Below are 15165 nucleotides of genomic sequence, written 5' to 3'. Positions count from 1 at the left end.
TTGGCTTTTCTTTTTGTTTTTGCTTGATTGTTCACAGCTCTTGCCGTGGCACTCACGGAACCCCTCCCAGGAACAGAGGAGAGGGCTGAGACAGAAATCAGGGACACAACTATCCTGTAACCTGGGGGTGGGGTAGGGTTGACTATCGTTTTGCAACCCCAGGCTCCGTGAACCAACACTGCTAGTCTAAGCCCTGCCAAAACCCAACAGAGAGCCAATTCTCTTCTTTGTGGGGCCCAACCACAGCTCACACTAAAAATGAAGAAAACAAAGAATTCTGAGGCCTAATCAGCCCTCCACAACAGAAATGGGCTGCAAAAGAACTCACCTACCATTTGCTGAAGATTGAGAAATACTGACTGGTTCAGGGCTGCACAGAACTGTTATCAGTTGTTATAGATCCAGCAGTTCTAAGTCCTCTTCTGCTGGCAGGAGAGTCTGTACCCACTTATCTGGACTGGTCTGGAGGGGCAATGAAAATTAAATTAAATAAATAAACTGGTGCTCTTGTCAGCTACAACAATTTTAAAACTTCCCGATAACTCTAAAAGTTTGGACTCTGCAGCCATCATGCTTTCTGTCCGAGTATCAAATGTTAAACTGATGCTTCTCATACGTTATACATTTTCAAATTTCTCAGTCTAAACAAAATGAAAATATTTAAAGAGCTACTGAACCTTCTGAGAGACATTTAATCATATATTGTGAATTTGTATCACTTTCTATCTAATTGAAGGGCACCTGCTTGGAAACAACTGCTTGACCAGCAGAGGCTGCTGTAAAGCAGAGAAAAGAATAAAGAATGCCAGGGAGAAAAAATGTTTTAAAAGAAACCTGCCCTGGAGAAATTAAAGTGGTACCATCATACTGCTTTTGTGCACTTTTCTACAGGATTTTCAGGTCATATCCTAATTGGTTGTATACTCAATTTTCATATAGTACTGGGAAAAATGTTCAGGATGTGTGTTCTTTATGTGCTCGTCTCAAACAGTAGTATAATCACTGTGATGCATCATTCAATTTTATGTTGAGTGTCCCAGATCAGTATTCTTCAATGCAAGGCCTGTGGGCCAATGGCAGCCCCTGGAGACCTCCGAGGCAGCCCTTATCATTCTGGACTTTTTTCTGCTAACCTCATGACAGAAAGGGGAACATGGATGGGAGTAACAGCCACATGCTTGAAGGACAAGGCATTTCTCAATAGCTGAAGAGAATGAAACCTCCCACCTTTCAATTTCCATTATTATTGTATAAGGATACAGTAAAGATGACAACCAGAAACCTAAAAGATAAAACTAAAATGAAAAAGAATCCTAACAGAGAATACCAAAAGTCAATATTTACTTGTCCTCATGGAACCCTTAGGAGCTAGTGACTTTATTTATTTAGGCTGTGGAAAGCAGTAGAAACAGAATAATGTCATAAATTACCATATATACTCTAATGTAAACTGAGGTTATGGGGTCACAGTTTATATTCTGGCCAGCACCCAACCACCCCCCATCCCGGACTTGTTGCAGGCCTCCGCCGGGCTGCAAGGCTCTGCACCCTGTCACCACTCCCTACCCTGTCCATTGTACATCCTCTCTGCTGTGTACTTGGAATCCCTGGTGGTCAAGAGGTGTAGTGGGCAGGAGCGAGATTTCCGCTCTCCTGCCCTGCTGCTAAACCAGTCGCTGCCGCGAGTTCTGGCTTCAGCTGTACCAAGCAGGAGCACACTTTGGCACTGCTGCTTGGCACTAAGCAGCATCCTGAATGGCTGTGGCGAGTCTCGTGTGAATTCACAGGAGCCATTCATGAAGCCATCTCCTGCTCAGTGCAGCTGAAGCCAGAACTCAAAGCGGTGACCGGTTTAGCAGCGGGGCAGGAGTGCGAAAAGCTTGCTCCTGCTTGCTACGCCTCTGGACCACCAGGGATTCCAGGTAAGTGGCAGAGAGGAGGTACAATGGACAAGGCAGGGAGGGAAGAGGGCTGTGTGCAGTGCCTGACGAGGGAGGGATGAGGGCTGAGTGCAGAGCCTGACATGGGAGGGAGGGATGGGGTGCAGATCCTGGCAGGGCATTTGAATATTAAGCTGCCCGACATATTCAAGTCAACCATTTTTACTTTTTTTTTTTTTTTGGGGGGTGGAATGGGGGTCTTGACTTATATTCGAGTATACGGTATAATGTTTACAATTTAATTAGGTAGCACTGACAATCCAACTATTATGGAGAGACTTAAATCATCTTAGTGGCCGGCCTATAGAATGCCTTGTGTTAAATAAGCTTGCTGAAATATCAATTTTTTTTTTTTTTAATTCACTCATCTTACTTTCCTTGGAACTGTCTGCCTAAGTGCCAACTCTGAAGGTATTTATTTCAGTACCACCAATAAGTTATATCTTATGGCATAGTAGCTTAATTGTTAGTGCAGTGGCCTGGGAACGGCGTTTGATGCCCAATGCAGCTCCTTTGACTATGGGTAAGTCACTTAACCCTTCACTGGTCCAGGTACAAAATAAATATCTGTATATAATATGTAAACTGCTTTGACTATAACAAAAAAGTGGTATATCAAATCACCTTTTCCTCCAGAAATGAGAAAATTGGGAACAGATGTGGTAGATTTGAGGTAGCAAGACAAGAAGTGGAAATGTCCTATACAGACTGGTAGACTCAAATGTACGGTGGAAATATCCTTTAATTCATCCAACAACAACTCAATGACTCGATATGCACATGTTTCGGCCAGAATGGCCTGCATCAGGAGTAAAATACTAGAGCCAAAGTCCATCCTGTCGGCAGAGGCCGGCAGAAGGAAGACAGGCAGAAACTTTTAGCCAAGTATGCCTGATACAGCATATTAATAAAATCCAGGGAAAACTCATCCTCCATGGCAGGAGCCAACCCCTGAATACTAGATTTGGGATGTTTAGAGGATTTATGAGGTTTATATCTCCCGAGATGTGCTTGCATTTCGCTATTGTGTTGTCTATGCACTCCCCAGCGCCCTCCAACGCCATTTTCACAGGAGTTGGGGCGGAAGGTGCTAGAAGACCCTCTTTGGAGGTTGAAGGCATTGAATCCGGGCAAGCCTCGCACTCCTCGTGGGCCGCAGCACACATGGAACACGGTTGCGCATCCGCCATCCATCCACCACAAATGAGGGTTGAATCCATCAAATCCTGCCCTGGGTAGGCCATCTATGAAATTCTCTTTCAAAAACAAAGCTGGCAAGTGTAAAAAATAACTTTAAATTCAAATCAAGAAAAATCCAAGATGGCCACAGGTGTCAATTTTGACTAAAAATAGCCTGGGAAAACCACAAGATCCCTCAATAAACAGTAATTTAGGATTTTGCAAGTAGACCTCCATCAGATTGAGAGGTCAGAAATTCCCCTGGCTGAACCACCAGAATGAACGATCGTAGAATCTCCATGCGAAAAGACGGAACTTGTAGATCTGCCTGGCTAATTTAGGTGAGCGCCCGGCTGTCTGCTAGGGAAACTTACAGAATATACGGTACCTTTTTAAATCCTGGTGGTCAAGCGGTGTATCGTTAAGAGTGAGCATTCCTCGCTCCTGCCTCCTGGTGAGCCCCTCCCTCGCTGGACAGCTGCCTCAGATCTCGCAGCCAGTGGCGCACAAAGCAAGAGCGAGCTTTTTGCATTCCAGCCTGGCCCCATGCCGCTCCCTGAATGGCTGCTGTCAGTTCTCGTGGATCCCTCCTGTCCCAACCTACCACTAGACCACTAGAGGGGGGACAGGGTACAGAGCATAGCAGGGAATGAGGGGGGCTAGGTACAGAGCCTGGTAGGGAAGGAGGCTTGGGTTCAGAGCCTAGAAAACTAGAAGAGTGCTTGAACCTTAAAGTCTCTCCTCATTTGTAAATGACAGCGATGATGATTCTTAATACCGCTGTTGACTTTACATGGTTGAAATATTATTCTGCTATATTTTATTAAATATATTAGTACACCATTTGGTTCAGAATATTTTTTGTCTTGTTTTCCTCCTCTAAACCTAGGTGCGTCTTATGGTGCAAAAAATACGGTACTTCCTAGGTTCTTGAAATTTTCTCTCCTTAAAGTTCTCTGCATTTTAATTTCTTAGTTTGTTTTCATGTTCAGTTTTGACAAGTTCAGATGCAAGGTATTCTGCATAGTTTGTTTTTTGTACGTCATTTTTATTTTAAAATTTAAATAAAATGTTTGAACTAAAAAAATCTCATTTCTGTGCAAACATTTTGAGCAACACAAAGTAATATCTATTATACAAACTGTGGTGATGGGATACATTATGTACACTTGATTATATGAAAATTCTCATTTATGGTCAGTTTTTTATATGCAAAATCATCAGTTAATTAGAAAAATTTTACTGGTATCAGTAGCTCTCTAAAGTTGCATTGCCTATAAACTCTGCTTACCATCTCCTTGCCCACCTGGCTTGTTACTGGCCCATGATTTGGCAACAACTGGTGGTGCCTCTTGGGTAGCAGGGACTATGGGTTTTGGCTCTGGTACTTCTGTTGCTCTGAAAAGTAAATATAATCCAAAAACCGTAATAAGATCTGTGTTCTTCATAAGAGTGGCTGCCAATTTTTAAACAGAGAGAATCCATTCACAATAAAATGCAATACAAACCACCTACAATATCTTCCTGTGAGTTTTAACTCAACAAGACACTCAGAGGAATGGTTTGTTCAGTCTGTAACCCATTATGATATTAACTCTCAGGAAAACCTGCAATTGATTCATTATGAAAGTGTAGGTACCTATTATAACAGACAGAAACTGATTAACTCCTCCCCCTTTTTCAAAACCGTGCAAGAGGTTTTTAGCGTTGGCCAGTGCACTAAATACTCTGCGCTGCACCGACAGTCAGCGTTCCTATGAGTGTCGGAACAACACATAGCATTCAGCATGCCAGCCAGCACTAAAAACTTCTTGCAAGGTTTTGCAAAAAAAAAAAAAAAAGAAAGGGGGGGGGGGGGAGAAGCACAGTTACCCTGTGCAGGTGGCAAGAAAAGCCTGGGCTTCCCCACTGTCAGCTGCCGGCATGCAAGGAACTCGCAAATGGAATCCCTGACACCAGTACCCGAAGCCGATAAGGATTCCCCTTTGCAACGGCCGCATCGACCTCACGCCTGGAGCACATTGAGTACTTTTTCCCTTTAAAAGAGCTCATTGCGCAATACGCGACCTAGCTGAAAGAAAAGTGCTGGTTAACAACAAAAAAATCAATTACAGTCAATTGAAGGCTCCCTTCAGACTGGCACTGCCTCAGGATTTTTTCCCCCCCTCAGAACAGACTCCATTGGCTCTCTAAGTCATATGCCTTGCCAGTATCAGTGGCAAGGCTTACAGCTGAGGCATCTCTATAAAAAGTTTGGGAAGGTGAAGGAAATGGGAAGGGGGGGGGGGATTCAACTTGTAACCCGTCAAATGGGACACCTCCGAGGTTGGATGGACCCTGAAAGGGACCCCTAAGCTCAGTCCGGTACCAAACGGGGACAAGAAGGCCACTAAACAACTTCCAACAGCCCTACACTAACCAAGGGAAGACTGGCAACAGCTTATCACACATGATTGGAGACTGAGTACAGACTGGTTATATTAGGGAAAGCACAGCTACCTGTATTACAGCCAAAGGGTTTTGTCTCAGTCTCCACCTGCTGGTCATAGTGAGCTATTACCCATCAGTGAACTGTTTAATTGTTTAAACTGGCTAATACAGTAGAGTGTTAGCTTCCTAGCTAGTAGTTCTGTGGTTAAATGGTGTGTATGTTGCTTTCCTTCAATCAACGTGGAAAATACATTAGCATATTAAATACAGAAGAGTCAGAGTCGTGGGTACCAGAAAATGAGGAGTCGGAGTCGAAGGATTTATCTACCGACTCCACAGCCCTGGTTCCACAGAGAGGTTTAGTAAAAATGGCATCTAAATTTATCCCTAGCATGGCCGTCACGTCCTGATGGTGCAATGGCATAGTCTCTGAACTGAAGGACTTTCAAAGGGTGGATTTAATAAGCAAAGACTGATGTAACCATTGTGGCTTGTCAAATCCAGGACAAGATTGTATTCGGAGTACTCGATGGTCCAGACAAAGACACTGAAAGTGCCTCACAAAAGTTGTTGAAATCAACATGGACTGACAAGCTGTGAGGTGGAGGAATCCATCTGTATGTAGGCTGACGACCAAATACCGAGGTTAGGCCGGTTCCAAGGGAGATAGTGGAAGTACCGGTGCCAGTCATTGCCCTGAAACTATAGGAGCAGCAATGGTACTGAGTCTTGAAAGTAGGCAAATAACACAAAGCAGGGAAGGATTGTTACCAAGCAGAGTCCGATGCTAAATAAGCGGTATCAGTACCGAGGAGAGAAAAAAGGAAGCATCGAAGCCAAATTCATTGTGATCTCATGGCCAACCATGCAGTGTCCCTGCATACGGTGGGAAATTGCATTGGTAGTAAGGGCTGTGAAGCTGATACTATAAGTGCCACAGGGTATCGAAGCGTTAGGAATCTCAAGGGGAAGCGCACTTCAGAAATGACAGCCTGCATTGATGAATGATGGAGTCAGTCAATGATAGGCATGCATCAAGAGACTCGATGCAGAAAATGCCAAAGACGCTGGTGATATCAATGAAACTGTCAATGCTCACTGGTACCAAAGGGAATAGATACCACCCAGAAGGGAGACATCGGTCCTGTAAGGTACTATCGGTGCAACAGAGTGTCAAAGTGTTGGTAACCCCAAGAGGCACACTTCAGGAATGACAGCCTGCATCGATGGCGTCAAGAAAAGGCATGCATCAAGAGACTCGATGCGAGGTATGCCTGTGATGCTGATGACTGATGTCGAAGATATGTACCACAGAAAAGTCCAAGTTGCTGGGTGCTTGACTGCAGGCCTAATAATTTCTTGTAGAAATAAAATACAGGAACAAAAAGAATAAAATATTTGGAGACAAATTTATTCTTCTTTTGTTGTTTTTTTTTTTTTAGCCTTGGAAGAGATCCAGAAGGAAAAACAAAGCAGCAAGGGTCGAGTGAAAAGAAGGCTAAAAAGCCATCGACGACGCCAGTGTGGACAAAGTCTTCAAAAACACCCACATGCCCAAAAAGTGAAACATAAGAAATCTAATTAAAAATTAAAAGGATTTAAAAGAAAAACTAACTAAGAAGAAAAATTGAGAGAAATATTAAAAAAAACAAAGTGGGAAGGCAAACTCGACTAGACAAAGTCCAGATATGTCGTCTTCACTCTGCAGAAAATGAAAAATCTGATGACCTCGCAAATTAGTGTCAGACAGGAAGGCACTCGTGCATGCATAGTGCAGGCAGTCTTAAAGCTTTCTAAAGCTTAAAGTGACAGTATACTTTGACACTGTCCATACTGGGCACATGTGGAGAATATGCTGCCTTGTCCTATGGACCCTCTCAATGGTTTAGGTCCTAGATATATTTTATGTGGATTATCCAATTGTATATTTTTAAATAAAGCCTGCATCTTTAACTCCACAGAGTTTTTCGTTTTTGCTGGCTTTTGCATTTCCTGTGGGACTAAGGGTCAATCCTTTGTTTTTTTTCCCTTGAATAATGACCAGACAACAAAATTTTGTGATTACAATATGTCAGATTTGAAGTGTGTACCCTGTCAGAGCTGGTGTTAGATAGCAAGTATGAACTAGGACCTAAAAGAGAGGAAAAGTCATTTTTATTTATTTTGTTTACACCACAGAACCGGCGTGGGGTTGGAGAGATTGTAACCATATATTTCTACTAAGACTAAGTATCTTAATAAAAAATTCAGCCCGTGGGGGGCGTGGCTTGGAGCACGCACGATATGGCAGCTTAACCGCAGAGCTCCTGAGTCCCAGGCAACAACTGAATAAAATAAAACTATTTATTTACTTGTCCGACTTAAAAATAATAAAAATCAACGGCGGAAATGGCAGCGATAAGGCAAGGAAAAAATGAAAAACCTTGTACTTCGGGAGTGTCGGCAAAAAGGTCAAAGGTAACCCCTGTATCGCCGTCCAGCGTACCAATCCCGCTGGAAGCAGATGAAATTAATGAAAAAGCTGACATCATGGCAGAATTATTTAAAATCAAAATAATGCTGACTGATAATGCCAACAAATTATCAGAAGTGAAGGAAGAGTTGATTAACCTGAAACAAGAAATCCAAACTGACAGACAAAGAATGTCTGTGATGGAGGAAAGAATCTGTCAGTTGGAAACTTTCACACAAAAGTGTGAAGAGGAAAAGAAAAATGTAACAGCCTTAAAAAATCAACTAATTGATATGGAGAATCGAGGAAAAAGAAAGAATATTAGAATCCTTGGCTTAGCTGAAAATATTGAAGGAGAAAACCCTATACAGTTCTTGGAAAATCTTTTGCCTAAACTGCTGCAGCTGAATTCTAAATGGCCGTTGGAGATAGAACGTGCCCACAGAATCCCCACAAGAAAACAAACAAACCAGACAGCTCCTAGACCTCTGATCTTCAAAGTATTAAGATACCAACAAGCATTTGAGATCTTAAAAGTGGCAAAAGCAAATAAAAATCTAAACTATAAAGGATCTAAACTGATTTTTGTTCCTGACTTTGCTAAAGATACTGCAAATATAAGGAAACAATTCCTTACATTCAGACAACAATTAAAAGAAAAGGGCTACATGTATGGTCTTTACTATCCGTCTACAATGAGAATTTCTACAGGAAATAAATCTATGTATTTTCAAGATCCTGCTAAACTGAAAGAATTTTTGACACAAGAAGAACCAATGTCTACATAATAAAGCAGAATAAAGCAAATTTATCTAATGAAAATAGATGGAAATAAAGAAAGAAAAAAGAAGAGGAACTAATGTCTACATATAATCAGAATAAAATGGAAGTTTCATCTGAAGAAAGGATATAGAAAATGCAAGATAAAATAAGAATGACAATTTTTGATTCAAATTTTATTACAATATATTGAATTTTATGACTTAAATTAATTTTTGATTTTATTCCATCCATTTAAAAAAAATATATATTTTATAATTTTTGATTCAATTATTATTAATATATTGGATGTTATGATAAATTTACATTATAATTGAATTGAATACTATTATAGAATTATTGCATATATATTTAATACTGCTATTATTAATTGGAAAAAAAAAAAATTATTTTAGATTTGATTAAATGAGTGTGGAAATTATTATAACATAGATATTTAATTCCTATACATATTAGGTTATTATAAATGATGATGTTTAAAAATGTTATTATTACAATATGATATATGGAATTAGAATTATATTTTACATATATTAAATTTATTGTAGGGAGAATATATTATTTTTATCTAAGAATTGAAAATATTAAGATGATTTATCCAATTATAATTTATATGAATTACTACATCTATATTTAATTCTGCTAATATTAATGGAAAAAATTTTTTGGATTCGGTTAAATGAATGGGAAATTATTATAACATAGGTATTAATTATAAAATCTTTTTGATATAAATATTTATCTATACATATTACGATACTATAAATGATGATTTTCAAATATATAAAATGATTTACTAAAATATTTATTATTATATATATTATATATATAGGAATAGATATATCTAATTTGAATATATGAAATTAGAACTATATATGAAATATATTTAATTTATTGAAGGGGTAATATATTATTTATATCTAAGACTTGAAAAGATTAATATGATTTATCAAATTAAATTTGATATGAACTATAATATACAAGGGGATTTAATGAAGGTTTAAATGAATAATAAGGTGGATAAAGAAATATGAAATGTATTGAATTAGAGAATATTTTTATGAATGATTAGTTGCCTGGGGGAGGGGATTTAGGTTTTGCATGACCAATGTGTGTTCCAGGACAAACATTGATAGTGGGAGGGTCGGGAGGGAAAATAGAGGGTGGGAATGGGAATCAATATATATTAATTGTGCTGAGATCTAATCATGTATATTATCATAGAATATTGGTTAAAATTTAATGATAAATAAGATGGATATAAAAATTTATTCTATGAATGTCAATGGTTTAAATCATCCTATTAAGAAAAAGAAAATATTATCGTTCCTTAAAAATCAAAATGCGGATATCTACTTCATACAAGAGACCCATCTTTCTGAAACTGAATCTAAAAAATTATCTGGGGGTTGGATTTCTAAATGTTTATTTGCACCGGCTTTAAAGAAAAAAGCTGGAGTGGCTATTCTGATAAACAAAAAATGCAATGCGAATTTCAAATTAATAAATTATGACCCCTTAGGTAGATGGGTGCATGTCGAAATGGATCTGGGAAATACAACCATGAATTTATTCAATTTATATGCTCCTAATACGAATCAAATGGAGTTTTTCAAACAAATTCAACAATTACTTTTACCACTGGCTACATCTAATTTAATAGTAGCAGGAGATTTCAATGCTGTAATGGATCCAATTTTGGATAAAAAACCAAGTAGAATTATGAAATCATTAGGCTTAGATAATTTGATTCAATCTTGTGATTTAGTAGATATATGGCGTATTCTTCATTTTAATGATCAGGAATTTTCTTTTTGTTCTCAGGTCCACAAATCCTTTTCACGAATTGATTATATATTTGTTTCTAATAACCTAGCGCAGCGTGTGATAAAAGCAGTTATAGATCCTATTATAATTTCGGATCATGCTGGTGTGTGGATTAATCTTCAAAATTATGATATTGAACATTTAAATTCAATTTGGAGATTTAATAATACTTTTTTAGCGGATTCAAATTTTCTCGAAGAATTTAAATTAAAAATACAAGAATTTTTTCAAATTAATGATTCAGATAATATTAATGCTGAGATTTTATGGGACGCTTTTAAAGCAACAATGAGAGGGAATATTATTTCATACTCAGCATATATTAATAAACAACATAAAAAACAATTTCTTGAATTAGGAAAACAAATTAAATTATTAGAAAATAAATTAATTGAAAAATGGGAAAATAAAACATTACAAGATTTATTAAAATTAAAAGTTAAATATAATGAGATTTCTTCTCAATTTGTGAGAAAAGATTTATTTAATAGACAAGTTCAATTTTACGGAAATTCAAATAAAGCTGGAAAATTATTGGCAAATTTCCTTAAAGCAAAAAAAAAGAAAATCCAAGATTATTGCAATTAAAGATATACAAGGTAATACACACACTAACAATAAAGACATTTTAAGACAATTTCTTGATTTTTATAAAGATTTATATTCTTCTGAATCTTATGAAAATAAAGAACAAGATGGACAAAAATTTTTAAATTCATTTATTGGACCAAATGTTCCAGATCATATAAAAAGAAGTTTAGAAGAACCTATATCTTTAAAAGAAATAGAATCAGCATTGAAATCTCTTAGAGTTGGATCCGCTCCGGGTGGTGATGGTTATACGGTTGAATTTTATAAATCATTTCAAAACATTATTTTACCATATCTATTAAAATTGTATCAATATCAAATGAATAATGGAAATATATCAGGTACTATGGCTGATTCATTAATTATTGTCTTACCAAAACCAAACAAAGATCCTACCTTGGTTTCAAATTACAGGCCTATTTCCTTATTAAATGTAGATGGTAAATTAATTTCTAAAGTACTAGCAATAAGATTGGCAAAAGCTCTTCCTTTCATTATTGATGTACATCAAACAGGATTTATTGCTAAAAGACACTCATCACATAACACCAGATTAGCATTTCACTCTTTAAATTTAGCAAAAAATATGAATGATCCAACTTTTATGCTATCTTTGGATGCAGAAAAAGCATTTGATAGAGTAGAATGGAAATTTATGTATCAATCTCTAGAATGGTTTGGAATAGGACCCGGTTTTATTAAAATGATTCAGACATTGTATAGCTCTCCTGGTGCAAGATTATATATAAATAACAATTTATCAGATAAATTTAATTTGCAAAGGGGAGTTAGACAAGGATGTCCTTTGTCTCCCTTACTTTTTGATATTGTTCTAGAACCCTTGTTAATTGCAATTAATCAAACTAAGGAGATAAGGGGAATCCCATTTTCTTACTGGGAATATAAACTTTCTGCATATGCAGATGATATCTTATTATATTTGAGAGAACCGGGGATTACTATTCCAAATTTACTTAATCTTCTAGAGGAATTTGGAAAATTCTCTGGATATAAAATTAATTGGAGTAAATCAGAAATTCTTCCAATTAATGTTCACTGCACCAAAGGATTATTTGATTCATATTCATTTATTTGGAAAGAGGAAGGATTAAAATATTTAGGAATTATGATCAAAAATACAATTGATGATACAGTCAAAGAAAATGAAAAACTTTTATTGAAAAAAATTACAGAAATGTGTGAACAATGGAATCCTTTACATCTTTCATGGTGGGGAAGAATTCAAACAATTAAAATGATGATATTGCCTGTAGTTTGTTATCAAATGAGTATGATACCAATATTTTTTCAGGGGTCCTTTTATAAAAAATTAAACAATATTATTACAAAATTTGTTTGGTTTGGGAAAAGACCCAGAATTGCTTTAGTATCTTTACAAAGACCAATTATGGAGGGAGGGGTAAATTTTCCAAATTTTTATAGGTACCATCAAGCCTATATTCTAAGACAGGGTATGTATTGGATCCTCCCAGATCTCATGGAGAATGTACCAGATTGGCTATATTTAGAATGGCGGCTCCTGTTCCCATTACATTTAGATCATTTAATTAGTATAACAATGCCCAGAAGATACAAAGAAAACAGAATATTATTAGACACTTGGAAAACATTAAGATATATAAATAACCTATCACCAGATCCAATTTGTAAATCACTAAATCAATCTATTTGGGTAAACTCCAGGATCAAAATTGGCGGATTTAAGATCGTCTGGAAACAATGGATAAGTGCAGGTATACGAACATTAAATGATGTAATTTCAGAAGGTTCACTGCTTAGTTTTTCACAATTGCAAAATAAATTTGGCTTAAATAAATCACAATATTTTAAATGGATGCAATTGAAGCAGGCCATTCAGGTAGGGTTCCCTGAATGGAAAAATCTTAATACTCAATATAGTCTGCAGGTTTTATGTTTCCAGGCGGATTTCTTGGGTCACCAAGCCGCAAAATGGTACAAATTGATATATGGATTTTTAAATAAAAAAAAGAAAACTGGTCTTAGGGATATTTGGAGTATTGAGATTGGACAGACAATTTCTGCGTCTCAATGGCCACGATTTTGGTCCTGGAGATTAAGATCTACAAAGTCAGCATCTATGAGTCAAACATGGATGTTTTTATTACATAGAGTGTTATGGACCCCTACGCGCTTGCAAAAGATAGATAATACTAGATCCAATAGATGCTGGCATTGTAAAATAGAAATAGGGACGTTAGATCATCTAATTTTTTTTTGTCCCTGTGTAAATGCCTTTTGGAATATGATTTGGCCCCAAATTAACAAATTACTAGAAAATCATGTAGGACTCTCATATGACACTGTATTATTTGGAACTGCAATGAGAACTCAGAGTCCGATCTCAGTAAACAATAATAAACTACTATTAATATTGACAGGAGTCGCCATGCAACAAATAACTCAGAATTGGAAAGACTATACCAAATTAAATTATACGTTCTGGTGGAACTCTGTCTGTCATATATACAAAATGGAAAAAGTAATAGCATTACAACACGGGAACATTCATAATTTCAATAAAATTTGGCAACCATTGACTAATTATTCTAATGATTAGATTTCTTAGCACAATTATAATACTTATATAGAAAAGGGGAGGGACATGTATAATTTTTAGAATCATTAATTGGAAAAAGGGGAGGGATGTATAACTTTTGATTATATATAATATATACTATTTATAAATTAAGTTGTATTAATGATAGATACAATGATATATAGTAATTAATTATATCACTTGAATTTCAAACATTGTAAAAATTGAAAAATTCAATAAATAAAATTTAAAAAAAAAAAAAAATTCAGCCCGTGACTTAGCCTGTGTTTTAGATTTCGGCCCCTTATGTGACTGAGTTTGACATCCCTGCTTTAGAGGAAAAGCGGGAGATACTATGTGGCATAAATACGCACAAATCAGTTCTTTTTCATTTGAAAGGAAGCTCTGGAATGAGAGGGCACAGAATGAAGTTAAGGGACGATAGGCTCCAGAGTAATCTAAGGAAATACTTTTTTTTTTTTAACAGAAAGGGTGATAGATGCATGGAACAGTCTCCCGGAACAGGTAGTGGAGAGAGAGACTGTGTCTGAATTCAAGAAAGACTGGGATAGACACGTGGGATCTCTTAGAGAGAGGAAGAGATAATGGGTTATTGTGGATGGGCAGACTAGATGGGCAATTTGGTCTTTATCTGCCATCATGTTTCTATTATTGCCACAAAAGGAGCTAACACTGCAATCTAAACTTTTTGGTTTCTTTTTTTTAACATTACATTAGCAATATATTTTTTTTCAAGGAAGAGATCAGTAAGCCAAACACTTTTACTTTATGATATTAAACAAACAAACAGTTCAAAATACATGCATGAAAAACAGCATGCAAAGACTTCCATAAGGCTTATTAAAAGAATGCCACATGACCTTGTACAGGAGGTATCCAACTGTTCCAAAACGCAGAATTTGAAGGTGTTGAGGACAGAGGAGCCACTCATTTAATGAGTGTATAATGAATTTCTTCCAACTCTGCTCCAGATTGCTTTGAATCACATTACGTAAAGAAAAGAAGTCACTACTTTACCATTTTCCAGGTCATGCTATGTCCTGTACGTACCTTTATTACAGAAGCTCTAACTCTTGGCAGAGTTAAATTACTCATTCAATCTAACCTTGAAAAGATAGGCAATTACCCATATTTTGCAAGCAGAGGATCCTTTGCACTAGCACATACTTACTTTTCTTCTTCAGGCTGTTCAGATTTTGAAGCCCAGCCTGTGCCATCTTTGGGAACAAGGCTCACATTGGGGTCATTGCCCTTGTTCTCTGCTTTAAGACTGGGGAGGTTGGCAGGGGGAGGCATACGTCGGGAACTGGCCACTTTCCCCAAGCTCTGTAATCCATGGCGTGCAGCAACTGTAAGGAAAAAGCCAA

The 15165-nt window shown here is 36.9% G+C and overlaps 1 protein-coding gene across 8 annotated transcripts in view; it reads right to left on the bottom strand.

Moving 5' to 3' along the window:
- Positions 1 to 15165, bottom strand: part of PRRC2C (proline rich coiled-coil 2C) — a 179741-nt gene that overhangs the window by 139568 nt on the left and 25008 nt on the right. For 6 of the 8 annotated variants that reach the window (XM_033960038.1, XM_033960041.1, XM_033960042.1 and 3 more), the window contains exons 3-4: positions 14970 to 15147; positions 4411 to 4517 (exon numbers count right to left, since the gene is read on the bottom strand). In XM_033960038.1, the coding sequence (XP_033815929.1) occupies positions 4411 to 4517; positions 14970 to 15147 (285 nt within the window). The remainder of the gene's footprint in view (positions 1 to 4410; positions 4518 to 14969; positions 15148 to 15165) is intronic. The other 2 variants (XM_033960040.1, XM_033960045.1) reach the window with 1 other exon arrangement.

The sequence above is a fragment of the Geotrypetes seraphini genome, chromosome 10 (genome assembly GCF_902459505.1).
Source record: "Geotrypetes seraphini chromosome 10, aGeoSer1.1, whole genome shotgun sequence".
NCBI classification, from domain to species: domain Eukaryota; kingdom Metazoa; phylum Chordata; class Amphibia; order Gymnophiona; family Dermophiidae; genus Geotrypetes; species Geotrypetes seraphini.
Note: the sequence above shows the minus strand (reverse complement) of the source record. Positions and strands in the feature narration are given on the sequence as shown.